The sequence below is a fragment of the Erythrolamprus reginae genome, chromosome 6, assembly GCF_031021105.1.
Source record: "Erythrolamprus reginae isolate rEryReg1 chromosome 6, rEryReg1.hap1, whole genome shotgun sequence".
NCBI lineage: Eukaryota > Metazoa > Chordata > Lepidosauria > Squamata > Dipsadidae > Erythrolamprus > Erythrolamprus reginae.
In genome coordinates this window covers 14,195,150-14,208,742 of record NC_091955.1, presented here as the reverse complement: position 1 = coordinate 14,208,742, position 13,593 = coordinate 14,195,150, and the positions used below count along the sequence as shown (strand labels likewise).

General features: G+C 41.3%; 1 protein-coding gene across 3 annotated transcripts in view; it reads right to left on the bottom strand.

Annotated features, from left to right (window-relative positions):
• EFCAB6 (EF-hand calcium binding domain 6) overlaps positions 1–13,593 on the bottom strand; it is a 175,646-nt gene that overhangs the window by 139,899 nt on the left and 22,154 nt on the right. For all 3 annotated transcript variants that reach the window (XM_070755297.1, XM_070755298.1, XM_070755299.1), the window contains exons 7-9: positions 8,619–8,731; positions 4,056–4,174; positions 1,810–1,958 (exon numbers count right to left, since the gene is read on the bottom strand). In XM_070755297.1, coding sequence (XP_070611398.1) covers positions 1,810–1,958; positions 4,056–4,174; positions 8,619–8,731 — 381 coding nt within the window. The remainder of the gene's footprint in view (positions 1–1,809; positions 1,959–4,055; positions 4,175–8,618; positions 8,732–13,593) is intronic.

Below are 13,593 nucleotides of genomic sequence, written 5' to 3'. Positions count from 1 at the left end.
TATGGCTAAATTAATTTCCTAGATCAGGGAAAAGACAGTATCTATATTTGTGATTGACTTGAATTCCCTTATAGATGTTTTGCGTGAAACTGAAAAAAAGGGAACTTAAGACGTGGTTTTGATGATTAGGGGGGAAATGAATAATAGAGAAAAGTATTTCTTTTTTCTAATCATACAGTAAGAGATAATTTTGTAATCATATCATAATACAGTGGTACCTCATCATACGAACTTAATTGGTTCCAGGAGGAGGTTCGTAAGGTGAAAAGTTCGTAAGATGAAACAATGTTTCCCATAGGAATCAATGTAAAAGCAAATAATGCGTGCAAATCCTTCAGGAAAATCCCAAACTTTAGAAGGGAGGCGAACAGAGGGCAGGGAGGAGCAGCTAAAGGGGGCGGGTGGAAGAAGCAAGGCTAGGCTAAAGGGTGAGTGGGAAGGAAGGAAGGCAAGGGGGGCATCCCTCCCTTTTCTTTCTTCAAAAGACACGTTTCAGTGCCTTTGCAAGCACGTTGTTCTCTGCAAAAAATTTTCCTCCCCCAAGCTGCCCCTCCCTCCTGTCTTTTCTTTCTTAAAAAGACACCCTTTCAGTTCCTTTGCAAGCACGTTGTTCTCTGCAAAAAATTTCCTCCCCCAAGCTGCCCCTCCCTCCTCCCTTTTCTTTCTTAAAAAGACACCCTTTCAGTTCCTTTGCAAGCACATTGTTCTCTGCAAAATGTTTCCTACTCCAAGCAGCCCCTCCCTTTTCTTTCTTCAAAAGACACGTTTCAGTGCCTTTGCAAGCACGTTGTTCTCTGCAAAAAAATTTCCTCCCCCAAGCTGCCCCTCCCTTTTCTTTCTTCAAAAAATGGGGGGGGAAAGAAACCCCTTCATCCCAGCAGCAGCTGCTTGGGTTCGTAAGGTGAAAATAGTTTGGAAGAAGAGGCAAAAAAACTTAAACACCGGGTTCGTATCTTGAAAAGTTCGTTAGAAGAGGCGTTCGTAAGATGAGGTACCACTGTATTTGCGGCAGAGGAACTTAGAAGCTTCTATTTCCTTTTATTCTTTCTCACGGGACTTGTCTTTTTTTCTTGTCTCTTTCTGCCTTTGTTTCCTCTATTTTATATTCGTCTTGTGTTCCCTTTAACATTTTTAATAAAGTTTATTAAATCAAGAAGTTTCAAAGCATTATTTTGAAAAAAATTAAGTGGGGCGTGTCTTAAAAAACAGCTTAAAGAAATTATCCCTGCTGTTGATTAAGTTTTATGTGGTGTTCCCCCCCTCCCAAGATTCTGAAAAACGTGTAGCTATTTTAAACAACCTCCTTACAGTAATGTTATGTTTTTTTCAGATCCACACAAAAGCCTGAAAGCTTTTGCTTAGTAATAGAAAGCTTCAAAGCAGCTCTTTAAATCCTTTCCAAACCGTGCACTGTCCTATGTGTCTCCTTAGAAGTAAGCTCTGCTGATTTGCTTCAAATAATAAACACAGCAATCATTTCCCATTAGATGACTTACCATTTTCTTCAACAAACATCTACCAGTTCAATGCAGAGAGATTTATCAAAATCATATGGAACTTCTTGCAGAAGAAGAAAAAAAATCAAGCATGATTCTAGCTCACAGTGAGATGAATGATTATATATTATAAATTATCATGCTAACAGGCATACCCAAATATCACAATAGTACCATAAATTGGTCAAACAGAGCAAAACATATGACTTATGTCTCTAAGCTGAATACATTGTACTATGAATACAACGTTCAGGAGGGCAATAAATTCATATGAGGGTGGGTTGGTTTGAAAGAAAAATAGCAGTTGACTTACCTGTTCATTAATTCTTGGAAGACATCCTGCTGTATTGGAAATATAAATGTGCTAAGAACTGATTTTAAATATTCCAAAGAAACAAATCCACTTCGACCAACATCATATGCTCTGAAGGCCTTTACAATATCCTCATAGACTGAACGCAACTGTAAAGAATAGATTTATATTAGAAACATAGAAACATAGAAGACTGACGGCAGAAAAAGACCTCATGGTCCATCTAGTCTGCCCTTATACTATTTCCTGTATTTTATCTTACAATGGATATATGTTTATCCCAGGCATGTTTACATTCAGTTACTGTGGATTTACCAACCACGTCTGCTGGAAGTTTGTTCCAAGGATCTATTACTCTTTCAGTGAAATAATATTTTCTCAATATTAGTTGTACAGTGGTACCTCTACTTGCGAACTTAATTCGTTCCGTGACCAGTAGAAAAGTTTGTAAGAAGAAGCAATTTTCCCCATAGGAATCAATGTAAAAGCAAATAATGTGTGCGATTGGGGAAACCATAGGGAGGGTGGAAGCCCTGTTTCCTCCCAGGAGATTCCTAGAGAGGCCCCACAGAGGCTTCTCCCCGCCTTTTCCAGCCCTGTTCCCTCTCAGGAGATTCCTAGAGAGGCCCCACGGAGGCTTCTCACTGACTTTTCCGGTTACAGTTTCGGAGGCTCGGGTTTGTAAGTGGAAAATGGTTCTTGAGAAGAGGCAAAAAAATCTTGAATACCCAGTTCTTATCTAGAAAAGTTTGTAACTAGAGGCGTTCTTAGGTAGAGGTACCACTGCACTTATAAACTATTGAGCTGAAGACATATTGCTGTTATTATAACAATTCCTTCCAAGGGTTAGAAATTCAGTGGTGAGAAAAATAAGGCCCTGCATCAAACAGAGGGACAGCATCGAGGCAATGAAAAATGATATCATTACTTTATATCACACTGGTGGGACTACACTTGGAATACTGTATCCAGTTCTGGTCACCGCAATACCAAAAAAGATGTTGTGATTATGGAAAGTTTAAGACAAATTTTTAAAATAATTATTCTATTAATTGGCGTAGGGATATTTTATATTGTATATTTTTATCTGAATGTTTATAAATAAACAAAGAAAGAAAGAAGAAAGGAAGGAAGAAAGAAAGAAAGAAAGAAAGAAAGAAAGAAAGAAAGAAAGAAAGAAAGAAAGAAAGAAAGAAAGAAAGAAAGAAAGAAAGAGTGCAGAAAGTGGCAACAAAGATGATGAAGAGTCTGGAGGCTAAATTGTATGATGAACCGTTGAGGTAGATAGGTACGTCTAGCCCAGGGTTCCCAAACTCATATTATCATGGCAGCGTTATGTGACACATCAGGATGGTGGACATGGCTAGCACATGACGCATCCTGCCCTCAGAAAAGGAGTTTGACAGTCCTGGTCTAGCATATTGAAGTGCAGAAAGCAGCCGCGAGAGCCATCGTGGGGCTTCCAAGATTCGCCCACATTTCTTCAACACTCCGTGGCTTGCATTGGCTGCCGATCGGTTTTCGGTCACAATTCAAAGTGTTGGTCATGACCTTTAAAGCCCTACATGGCATTGGACCAGTGTACCTCCGGAACCGCCTGCTACCGCATGAATCCCAGCGACCGATAAGGTCCCACAAAGTTGGCCTTCTCCGGGTCCTGTCGATTAAACAATGTCATTTGGCGGGCCCCAGGGGAAGAGCCTTCCCTGTGGTGCCCCAGCCCTCTGGAACCAACTCCCCCCGGAGATTAGAACTGCCCCCACCCTCCTTGTCTTTCGTAAACTACTCAAGACTCACTTATACCGCCAGGCATGGGGGAGTTGAGACACCTTTCCCCCAGGCTTTTTTATACTTTGTTTTATGTTTGGTATGAATGTGCTGTTTTGTTTTTAAAAAAAATAATGATAGGGTTTTATATGTTTTTAATATTAGATTTGTTCCACTACTATATCGTTTTTATTACTGTTGTGAGCCGCCCTGAGTCTTCGGAGAGGGGCGGCATACAAATCTAATAAATAATAATAATAAATAATAATAATAATAATAATAAAGATAGATCCAAGGATTGGAGTAGAAGATCTCTTAGATTCCTTCCAGCCGTAAGGTTTTATGATGCTATGAGAATATTAAAACCGCTGAAGCAATTTTTCAACACTCCGATATGGAGCACTCAGCCTCTTCCAGGTGATGAAAACCTATTATTCAATATTTTTATAAAACTTCTTCACATTGAAAAAAGAGCTTACCTTTTCTCTAAAACTCTTTGCAGTGTTATCAAGATGGATCTTTGTCAAGTTGTATCCAGTTGTGGCAGGTAAAGATATCTTTGATTCATTGGCCTTGCTTTCTGGGGAGTCATTCTGTGCTGTTAAGAAAAGCTATGGTTTAGCAAGATTCTATTAGTTTTCTTTGAACAAGGAAAAATAATATTGCTTACTGCTTTATATTGCTCCAGAGCAAATAACTTGATGTTCAGACCACTACTCGGTAGCAATATTTTCACTATTGCAGAGTTTTGTAAAATATCACAGAAACTGGGGGAAATGAACAACATTAAAATGGGTGTGTGCACTTTTGTAACCAATTATACCATTTATCCCAGGTTTTATAGAAGACAGAGTCTTCTTTCCTTTAATGCGCATCATTAATCTATTCATTTCTGCCAGTTCCATTATTTTGTTTTTGATATGAATGTTGCTACGCGTGGAGCCTTTTTTTCCACTTTTGTGCATAACAGATTCTAGTGGCCGTAATCAAACGTATAATTAAATATTTGTCATCTTTTTTAATGTTTACAGTGATCCCTCGATTTTCGCGATCTCGATCTTCGCGAAACGCTATATCGCGATTTTTCCCACCCGATGACGTCACTCTCTTCCTTCCTTTCTCATCTTTCTTTCTCTCTCTCTTTCTCTATCTTGCTTCTTCCTCTCTCACACTCTCTTCCTCCCTTTCTCATCTCTTTCTTTCCTTCTCTCTCTTTCTCTATCTCTCCCCCTCTTGCTGGCGGGCGGCGGGCGGGCGGGCGAGCGGGGGCATCAGCGAGGAGCCGGGGTTTCCCCTTTGCGTGGGTGGCGGGGAAACCCCGATCTTTGTCTGCTCGCTGCTGCTGCAGCAGCAGCGAGCAGACGAAGATCGGGGTTTCCCCGCCGCCCACGCAAAGGGGAAAGCCCGATTCGGCTCCTCGCTGCTGCCGCTGAGCAGATCAGCTGCTGGGCGGCCGCAGCAGCAGCGAGCAGATGAAGATCGGGGTTTCCCCGCCGCCCACGCAAAGGGGAAAGCCCGATTCGGCTCCTCGCTGCTGCCGCCGAGCAGATCAGCTGCTGCGCGGCCGCAGCAGCAGCGAGCAGACGAAGATCCGGGTTTCTCCGCCGCCCACGCAAACTCCACCATCTGCGCATGCGCGGCCATGGAAAAAGGGCGCACATGCGCAGATGGTGTTTTTACTTCCGCAACCCTACATCCCGAAAAATCGATTATCGCGAGGGGTCTTGGAACGGAACCCTCGCGATAATCGAGGGACCACTGTATATCGAACATTCCAAATAATAATAATTCTGGTTCAAATTTAATCTCAAGAAAGGGAACAATTAATTTACTTACACCACAAAGAGGAAATATGATAAAAACCTATTTGGAGTGCTCTACCTTTTTTCATCGATGTCAGACTTGCAAAAATATACATAATTTATAACTAGATAAACTCCAGACTTTTTAAAGATCTGGCAACCTTTTTCAAATTGATCAGGCCGGTATTAATTTGTTTGAGTATGTTTTTCTTTTTATTTTGTCTTCTTTCCTTCCTTTTCTTGATATAAATCATGTATTTAAGTCCTTTTTCTGCTTTGTTTGTTCGTTTTACTCTCTTATTTATTTATATATGAACATAGAGTTAGGTTAGAAGAGCAAGAAAAGTATCGATATGAAAAAATGCATAAGATGTAAAATTGTATAGAAAGTAAAATAAGCAAGGAAAGAGAGATTAAGATAATCTCTCTACTTTTTGTATGTAATTTTCTTTGTTTTTATGAATTTTCAATAAAAATGTTTTTTTAAAAAATGGGTGTGTGTATAAAAATGTACACCAAAATTTTGCAAGATTTTATGGAAAGACAAATATCTTGCAAACATTGGATCTTGTGTACTTTAGCAGCCTTTTCATTCCGGGTTATGTTCTACGTCAGTGATGGCGAACCCTTTTTCCCTCAGGTGCCAAAAGCATGTGTGTGCATACTATTGCGCGTGCGCAAGTGCCCACATCCATAATTCAATGCCTGGGGAGGGCAAAAATGGCCTCCCGCCCCTCCCTCACGAGGCCATCAGGAGGCCAGAAATTGCCCGTTTCCCAACTTCCAGTGGGCCCAGTAGGTCCATTTTTCACACTCCCCCATACCCCCGGAGGCCCTCTGGAAGCCGAAAATGCCCTTTGGCTTTTGTGCAAGCCAAAAATCAGCTGACGGGTGGGAACATGCATGCTGGAGCTGATCTAGGGCAGTCGAGTCTTTGGAGAAGGACAGCATACAAATCTAATAAATAATAATAATAATAATAATTATTATTATTATTATTATTATTATTATTAATAACTTGCATGCCAGCAGGTACGGATCCATGTGCCATAGGTTCGCCATCACTGTTGCATGTCCTCCACTAATTGGTAGTTGACAATTTTTATTAGAGGAAAATACAAAGAACAGCCTGTTTCATGTTGCTTTGATTACCGTGTTTCCCCGAAAATAAGACACTGTCTTATATTAATTTTTGCTCCAAAAGTTGTGCTACGTTTTATTTTCGGGGGGTGCCTTATATTTCTCAAATAAGACAAATTCACAGGCAGAAAAGCTGACACCCCCAAAGAAAGTGTACCGTACGGTACACTGATTACGGTACGGTACTGTCAGTATGGCACCCACACACACAAACGATGGCACTTATATGGTACAACAGTATACTCCCGCTATTGCAGCTTCCGGCCACCAGAGGAACTACAGTCTACGCACTGTAGTGGAGTAATGGCGGTGAGACAGCAGCAGACTGTGTCTGCTGTACTGGACGGTACAAAGCGATGGAAGGGGCCAGCAGGGGACGCCACATTATTACGGTACCGCTATGAACAGCTTTGAATGGTACCGTATGTTTTTCCACCGTACCGTATGTAAACTTGACTACGCCTTATTTTCGGGGGGTGCCTTATATTAGCAAATTCTGCAAAACCTCTGACATGCCTTACTTTCGGGGTACGTCTTATTTTCGGGGAAACAGGGTATTTGTGGCATCAGAGCAACAACGGTGCCAAGGGGAAAAAAGGGAACAAAGGGGGGAGGGGAATCTAAAAAAGGGTTTAAAAAAAAGAAAGAATATAACTTGGAAAGACATTCATGTGTGCAAACATCTGGGAAAGCATAGGGATGAATGAGGAGCGAACAAGCCCTAGAGAGGAAGGCTGGTCTCAGTAGACAGATACAGCTAGCTAGTCAGCCAGCCAATCAGGTTTGCTTTTCTGCATGAATGGAAATGGCAAGCAGGGGAACAACCAATCAAGGTTTGCATGCCATTACCCAATCTCACCTGGAATTTCAGAAGCTGCCTTAAGAAACAGGTGGAAGCAGCACAGGAGACAAGTAGCTTAGGCTGCAGTATGAAATTGCCCTTTGGTTAAAGGGATTGTTGTTCATTGATTGAATAATAATTTACTTAAGGTTTCTGGATGATTTATTGTTTTTCTCCCCCGCCTCCATACCAGGATTGTATAGGGTGTGAGTTTACTTGATGTCCCCATCTTGCAATAACACTGTTCGCTACACAAAAAAAGAATATTATTTCTGCAGCAACTCAGGAAGCTCAAACTGCCCAAGGAGCTGCTGATACAGTTCTACAGAGAAATTATTGAGTCTTCTATCTGCACCTCTACACCTGTCTGGTTTGGTTCTGCAACCCAACAAGACCGACACAGACATCAGAGGAGAATCAGAACTGCAGAAAAAACAATTGCTACCAACCTGCCTTCCATTGAGGACCTGTATACTGCACGAGTCAAAAAGAGGGCGGGGAAAATATTTACTGACCCCTCACATCCTGGACACAAACTGTTTCAACTCCTACCCTCAAAACGTCGCTACAGAGCACTGCACACCAAGACAACTAGACACAAGAACAGGGTTTTTTCCGAACGCCATCACTCTACTAAACAAATAATTCCCTCAACACTGTCAGACTTTCTACTAAATCTGCACTTCTATTCTACTAGTTTTTCTCATCATTCCTTTCACCCATTTCCTCCCATGTTGACTGTATGACTGTAACTTGTTGCTTATATCCTAAGATTTTTATTAATATTGCTTCTCATTGCTTATTTGACCCCTATGACAATCATTAAGTGTTGTACCACATGATTCTTGACAAATGTATATTTTATTTTATGTACGCTGAGAGCATATGCACCAAGACAAATTCCTTGTGTGTCCAATCACACTTGGCCAATAAAATTCTATTCTATTCTATTCTAATAATTGTATGACCGTAATTTTCTTGCTTGTATCCTTACAATTTATATTGACTGGTTCCTAATATGATTTGATTATTTATTTGTACCTTATGACTATCATTAAGTGTTGCACCCTATGATTCTTGACAAACTTATCTTTTCTTGTGTGTACAGAGAGCATATGCACAAAAGACAAAAGTCCTTGTGTGTCCATTTACATTTGGCCAATAAAGAATTCTATTCTATTCTAATTGGAGAAACCAAACTTTTTAGCAGTGAAATGATGGTTTAATGCTTCTTCCCTCCACCCCCTTAAGATGCTTACCTAAATCTTTCATCTTTCTTTTCTTTTTCTTCTCCAAACTTATGCCAAGATATTGCAAAAATTCTTTATAATTCAGTGTATTTGTTCTTGAAATACAATACCGATTCCATAATCTAAAAAATAAAAAAACCACACATAGGTTCATTAAATTTTGGAGAATAAACTAATGTAATGTTTAACTATATGTACAAATGATGAATATAATAATAAAAATAAGAGCAATGTAAGATATTTTCTTTAATTTTTAAATTCTGAGCCCAAAAGATTTATTTATCATTCCCCACCATATTCATTACTTTCTGGGAACCAATTTTTCCCTTTTCCTAATCAGCTTGGGAAGATTCTGAAAGAAGGGATGTTTATTTTTTAACTTCTCCCCAAAAAAAACATCTAGAAAGAAACATTTTAATTGCATTGTTTGTGTCACCCGTTCAACTTACAACAGAGGTCTTCAAACTTGGCAGCTTTAAGAACTTGTGGACTTCAACTCCCAGAATAATAATAATAATAATAATAATAATAATAATTATTATTATTATTATTATTATTATTATTATTATTAATTAGATTTGTATGCCTCCCCTCTCCGTAGACTCAGGGCGGTTCACAACAACAATAAAACAATTCATGACAAATCTAATAATTTAAAAACATTAAAACCCCATTATTAAAGCAGACATACACACAAACATACCATAAATAAATTGTATAGGCCTGGGGGAAATGTCTCAGTTCCCCCATGCCTGACGGCAGAGGTGGGTTTTAAGGAGTTTACGAAAGGCAAGGAGGGTGGGGGCAGTTCTAATCTCTGGGGGGGGGCTGGTTCCAGAGAGTCAGGGCTGCCACAGAGAAGGCTCTTCCCCTGGGACCCGCCAAACGACATTGTTTAGTTGACGGGACTCGGAGAAGGCCAACTCTGTGGGACCTAATCGGTCGCTGGGATTCGTGCGGCAGAAGGCGGTCCCGGAGATATTCTGGTCCGGTGCCACGAAGGGCTTTATAGGTCATAACCAACACTTTGAATTGTGACCGGAAATTGATTGGCAACCAATGCAGACTGCGGAGTGTTGGTGTAACATGGGCATACCTTGGGAAGCCCATGATTGCTCTCACAGATTATTTATATTTATTATTATTATTATTTATTAGATTTGTATGCCGCCCCTCTCCAAAGACTCGGGGTGGCTCACAACAGCAATTAAAAACAGTATAATAATGAAACAAATCTAATAATAAAATTACATTAAAAAACCCCAACAATTAAAAAAACCATTCAACACATACATACCAAACATAAAATATATTAGAAAGCCGGGGGGAGATGTCTTAGTTCCCCCGTGCCTGGTGATATAGGTGGGTCTTGAGTAACTTGCGAAAGACAAGAGGGTGGGGACCGTTCTAATATCTGGGGGGAGTTGATTCCAGAGGGCCGGGGCCGCCACAGAGAAGGCTCTTCCCCTGGGGCCCGCCAAACGACATTGCAGATGCATTCTGCACGGTCTGAATTCGGCGAAAGAATTCTGGGAGTTGAACTTCACAAGTTTAAAATTTTAGGAACCCCTGACTTAGAACAACCTTGACAATTTGAAAATGTGTTGACTTTGATTCCCAGAATTCCCCAGCTAAGACAGCTGCCATCTTTTCAGGGAGCCAAAGCCCACATATCTTCAAGCTGCCAAGACTGACTTAGAAGAAGCCACTGGAAGATTGTAACTCATGGCAAGTCCTTCTTTCCTTCTCTTTCTTCCTTTAAAAAAATGTCAAGGGCTTTTTTAGTTTATCATAAATTGTCAATCTCCTCCTCTGAGCTCAGATCCCTCCTTTATCCCTGTTCTGTCGGGCTCTCTGGTAGAATCCTCCCAAAAATTCACAGGTACAAATTTCAGACACACACACATTTGAAAATTCAAAACAATGTTCTTTATCATGAAAATTCACTTAAACTAAGCCCTCTTTTGGTATAGCAAAGAGCACTCGTCTCCAAACAAACTGGTAATTTGTACAAGTCCTTTATCAGTCCTGTGATACTTAGCTTGCAGCTGTGAGGCAATTCACAGTCCTTCTTTCACAAAGTGAAACACACTTTGCTCTGGTTTAGTTTCAAAGCAGGGAAAAATCAGCACACAAAAAGTCAAAGTCAGCAAAGCAGTCACGAAACGCAACGATCAGATAATCCTCCACAATGGCCAAACCCACAGTCTGCTATTTATAGCAGCCTCACTAATGACCACAGCCCCACCCAACCACAGGTGGCCTCATTTTCTTTGATAATAATCTTTCAGTTGTTGTTGCCTATGCATCGCTCTCCGCATGCGTGGCTGTATCATTAACTCTTGTTCTGAATCCAAGGAGGAGCTAGATAATTGATCTCCTTCTGAGCTGTCTGCCACACTCTCCTCCTCCCTGTCACTCATGTCTTCTTGGTCAGAGGAGCCTTCATCAGCAGATTCCACCGGAGGCAAAACAGGCCTGCAGCATGTGGATGTCTCCCCCACATCCACAGTCCTTGGGGCAGGAGCTGGGCCAGAGCTAACCACAACAATCCCATTGTCATATCAGCCCCTTCTAGTGGTTCCTCAGTTTTACTCCGACCACTTTCTCCCTTCTTCTCACTGTCTGCAACAGCTGGCAACCCCCCTGGCCCAGGGTATCCAGAAGGGCCTGGCTCATCCTCCTCAGAATCTGACATGACCAGAGGTGGACAAGGGGCACTCACAGCAACCATGGCTACACCTACCCATGAGCCAGGCAGAGAACCGCTTGCTAAAATTTTTGAAGCCCACACCTGAGTCTTTCCATATAGCTTCTATTTGGACCAGGAGTCACTGCTCACAGTCACTCATGCCCTCATCACCTCGAGGCTCGACTACTGTAATGCTCTCTACATGGGGCTACCTTTGAAAAGTGTTCGGAAACTCCAGGTCGTGCAGAATGCAGCTGCGAGAGCAATCATGGGCTTTCCCAAATATGCCCATGTTACACCAACACTCCACAGTCTGCATTGGTTGCCGATCAGTTTCCGGTCACAACTCAAAGTGTTGGTTATGACCTATAAAGCCCTTCATGGCACCGGACCAGATTATCTCAGAGATTGCCTTCTGCTGCACAAATCCCAGCAACCAGTTAGGTCCCACAGAGTGGGCCTTCTCCGGGTCCTGTCAACTAAACAATGTCGCTTGGCAGGACACAGGGGAAGAGCCTTCTCTGTGTCGGCCCCGGCCCTCTGCAACCAACTCCCCCCAGAGATTAGAATTGCCCCCACCCTCCTTGCCTTTCGTAAGCTTCTTAAAACCCACCTCTGTCGCCAGGCATGGGGGAACTGAGATACCCTTTCCCCCTAGGCCTTTACAATTTTATGCATGGTATGTCTGTATGTATGTTTGGTTTATAGTAAGGGTTTTTTAATTGTTTTAATATTGGATTGTTATATGCTGTTTTTATTACTGTTGTTAGCCGCCTCGAGTCTACGGAGAGGGGCGGCATACAAATCCAATGAATGAATGAATGAATGAATGAATGAATGAATGAATGAATAAATAAATAAATAAATAAATAAAATTTCCATATAGCTTCTAAGAAAATTGTACAAAAAATCCCAGGAGGTTCCCAGGAGTCAAGCTTTTACCTTACAAATTTAATAAACAATCATGAACCTGTTTAATCAACGCTAGGCATTATGCAAGAAACTTTGAAGGGCTTTCTTGCAACTCCCTTAAGAACCATTTTAAATTCAACAAAAGATAAATCCATTTGGCTACAGACATTTTACAAATCTCGAGAGAATAAATGTCATCGTTTTAATTCAGATTTAAATGCACCAGATAAAAAATTTGTGACACTTTTTATGAACACTCCTTTTGTTCTAGTAACATCCATTTAGATTTATCACATTGAAGAGTTGGATGCCAAGTACAAGATTTATTATCAAATAAAACCACATTTTGTTGTTTTTCATTGCTCTACTTTTAAAAGCATGGCTTCTGTTCTGTAATTATGTGCACCAAATTATAAGAAGGGTTTTTCCTTTGTTTTCATCTAATTTTGGAGAACATGCCAAGTGCCCATAAAAAAGAGGAATATCAAACAGCAAGCTTTTAAATACGGGGTAAAATTTGTTTTGAGGTTGCTGGTAACAAGAGATATTAAAATATTTAGAGCAAAGCAAAACAAATAAATAGTCTGTCCTAATTTCTCTCCCCTTTTCAGCTTAATGTTTCTGCTATGGCAGCTCATTCCAGTTCTCTAAACCTTCCAAATTAAAGTTTTTTTCCAGACTTCAGGAAGGATGCAGACTCCTCATATTAAAGTGATTAGATTTAGATTTAGATTTATTGGATTTATATGCCGCCCCTCTCCGCAAACTCGGGGCGGCTCACAACAACAATAAAACAGTACATAATAACAAATAACAAATCCAATGCCCACCAATCTAATTACAGTTTAAAATTAATAAATTTATAACAATCCCAATGTATATAAAAACAGACACACAGTCAATCAATCAATGGCAAAACAACATGGGCAAGGGGGAGATGTTTAGTTCCCCCATGCCTGACGGCAGAGGTGGGTCTTAAGGAGTTTACGAAAGGCAGGGAGGGTGGGGGCAATCCTAATCTCAGGGGGGAGCTGGTTCCAGAGGGTCGGGGCCCCCACAGAGAAGGCTCTTCCCCTGGGTCCCGCCAGACGGCATTGTTTGGTCGACGGGACCCGGAGAAGGCCGACTCTGTGGGACCTAACCGGTCGCTGGGATTCGTGCGGCAGGAGGCGGTCCCGAAGATATTCTGGTCCGGTGCCATGAAGGGCTTTATAGGTCATAACCAACACTTTGAATTGTGACCGGAAACTGATCGGCAACCAATGCAGACTGCGGAGTGTTGGAGTGATATGGGCATACTTAGAGACGCCCATAATTGCTCTCGCAGCTGCATTCTGCACGATCTGAAGTTTCCGAACACTTTTCAAAGGTAGCCCCATG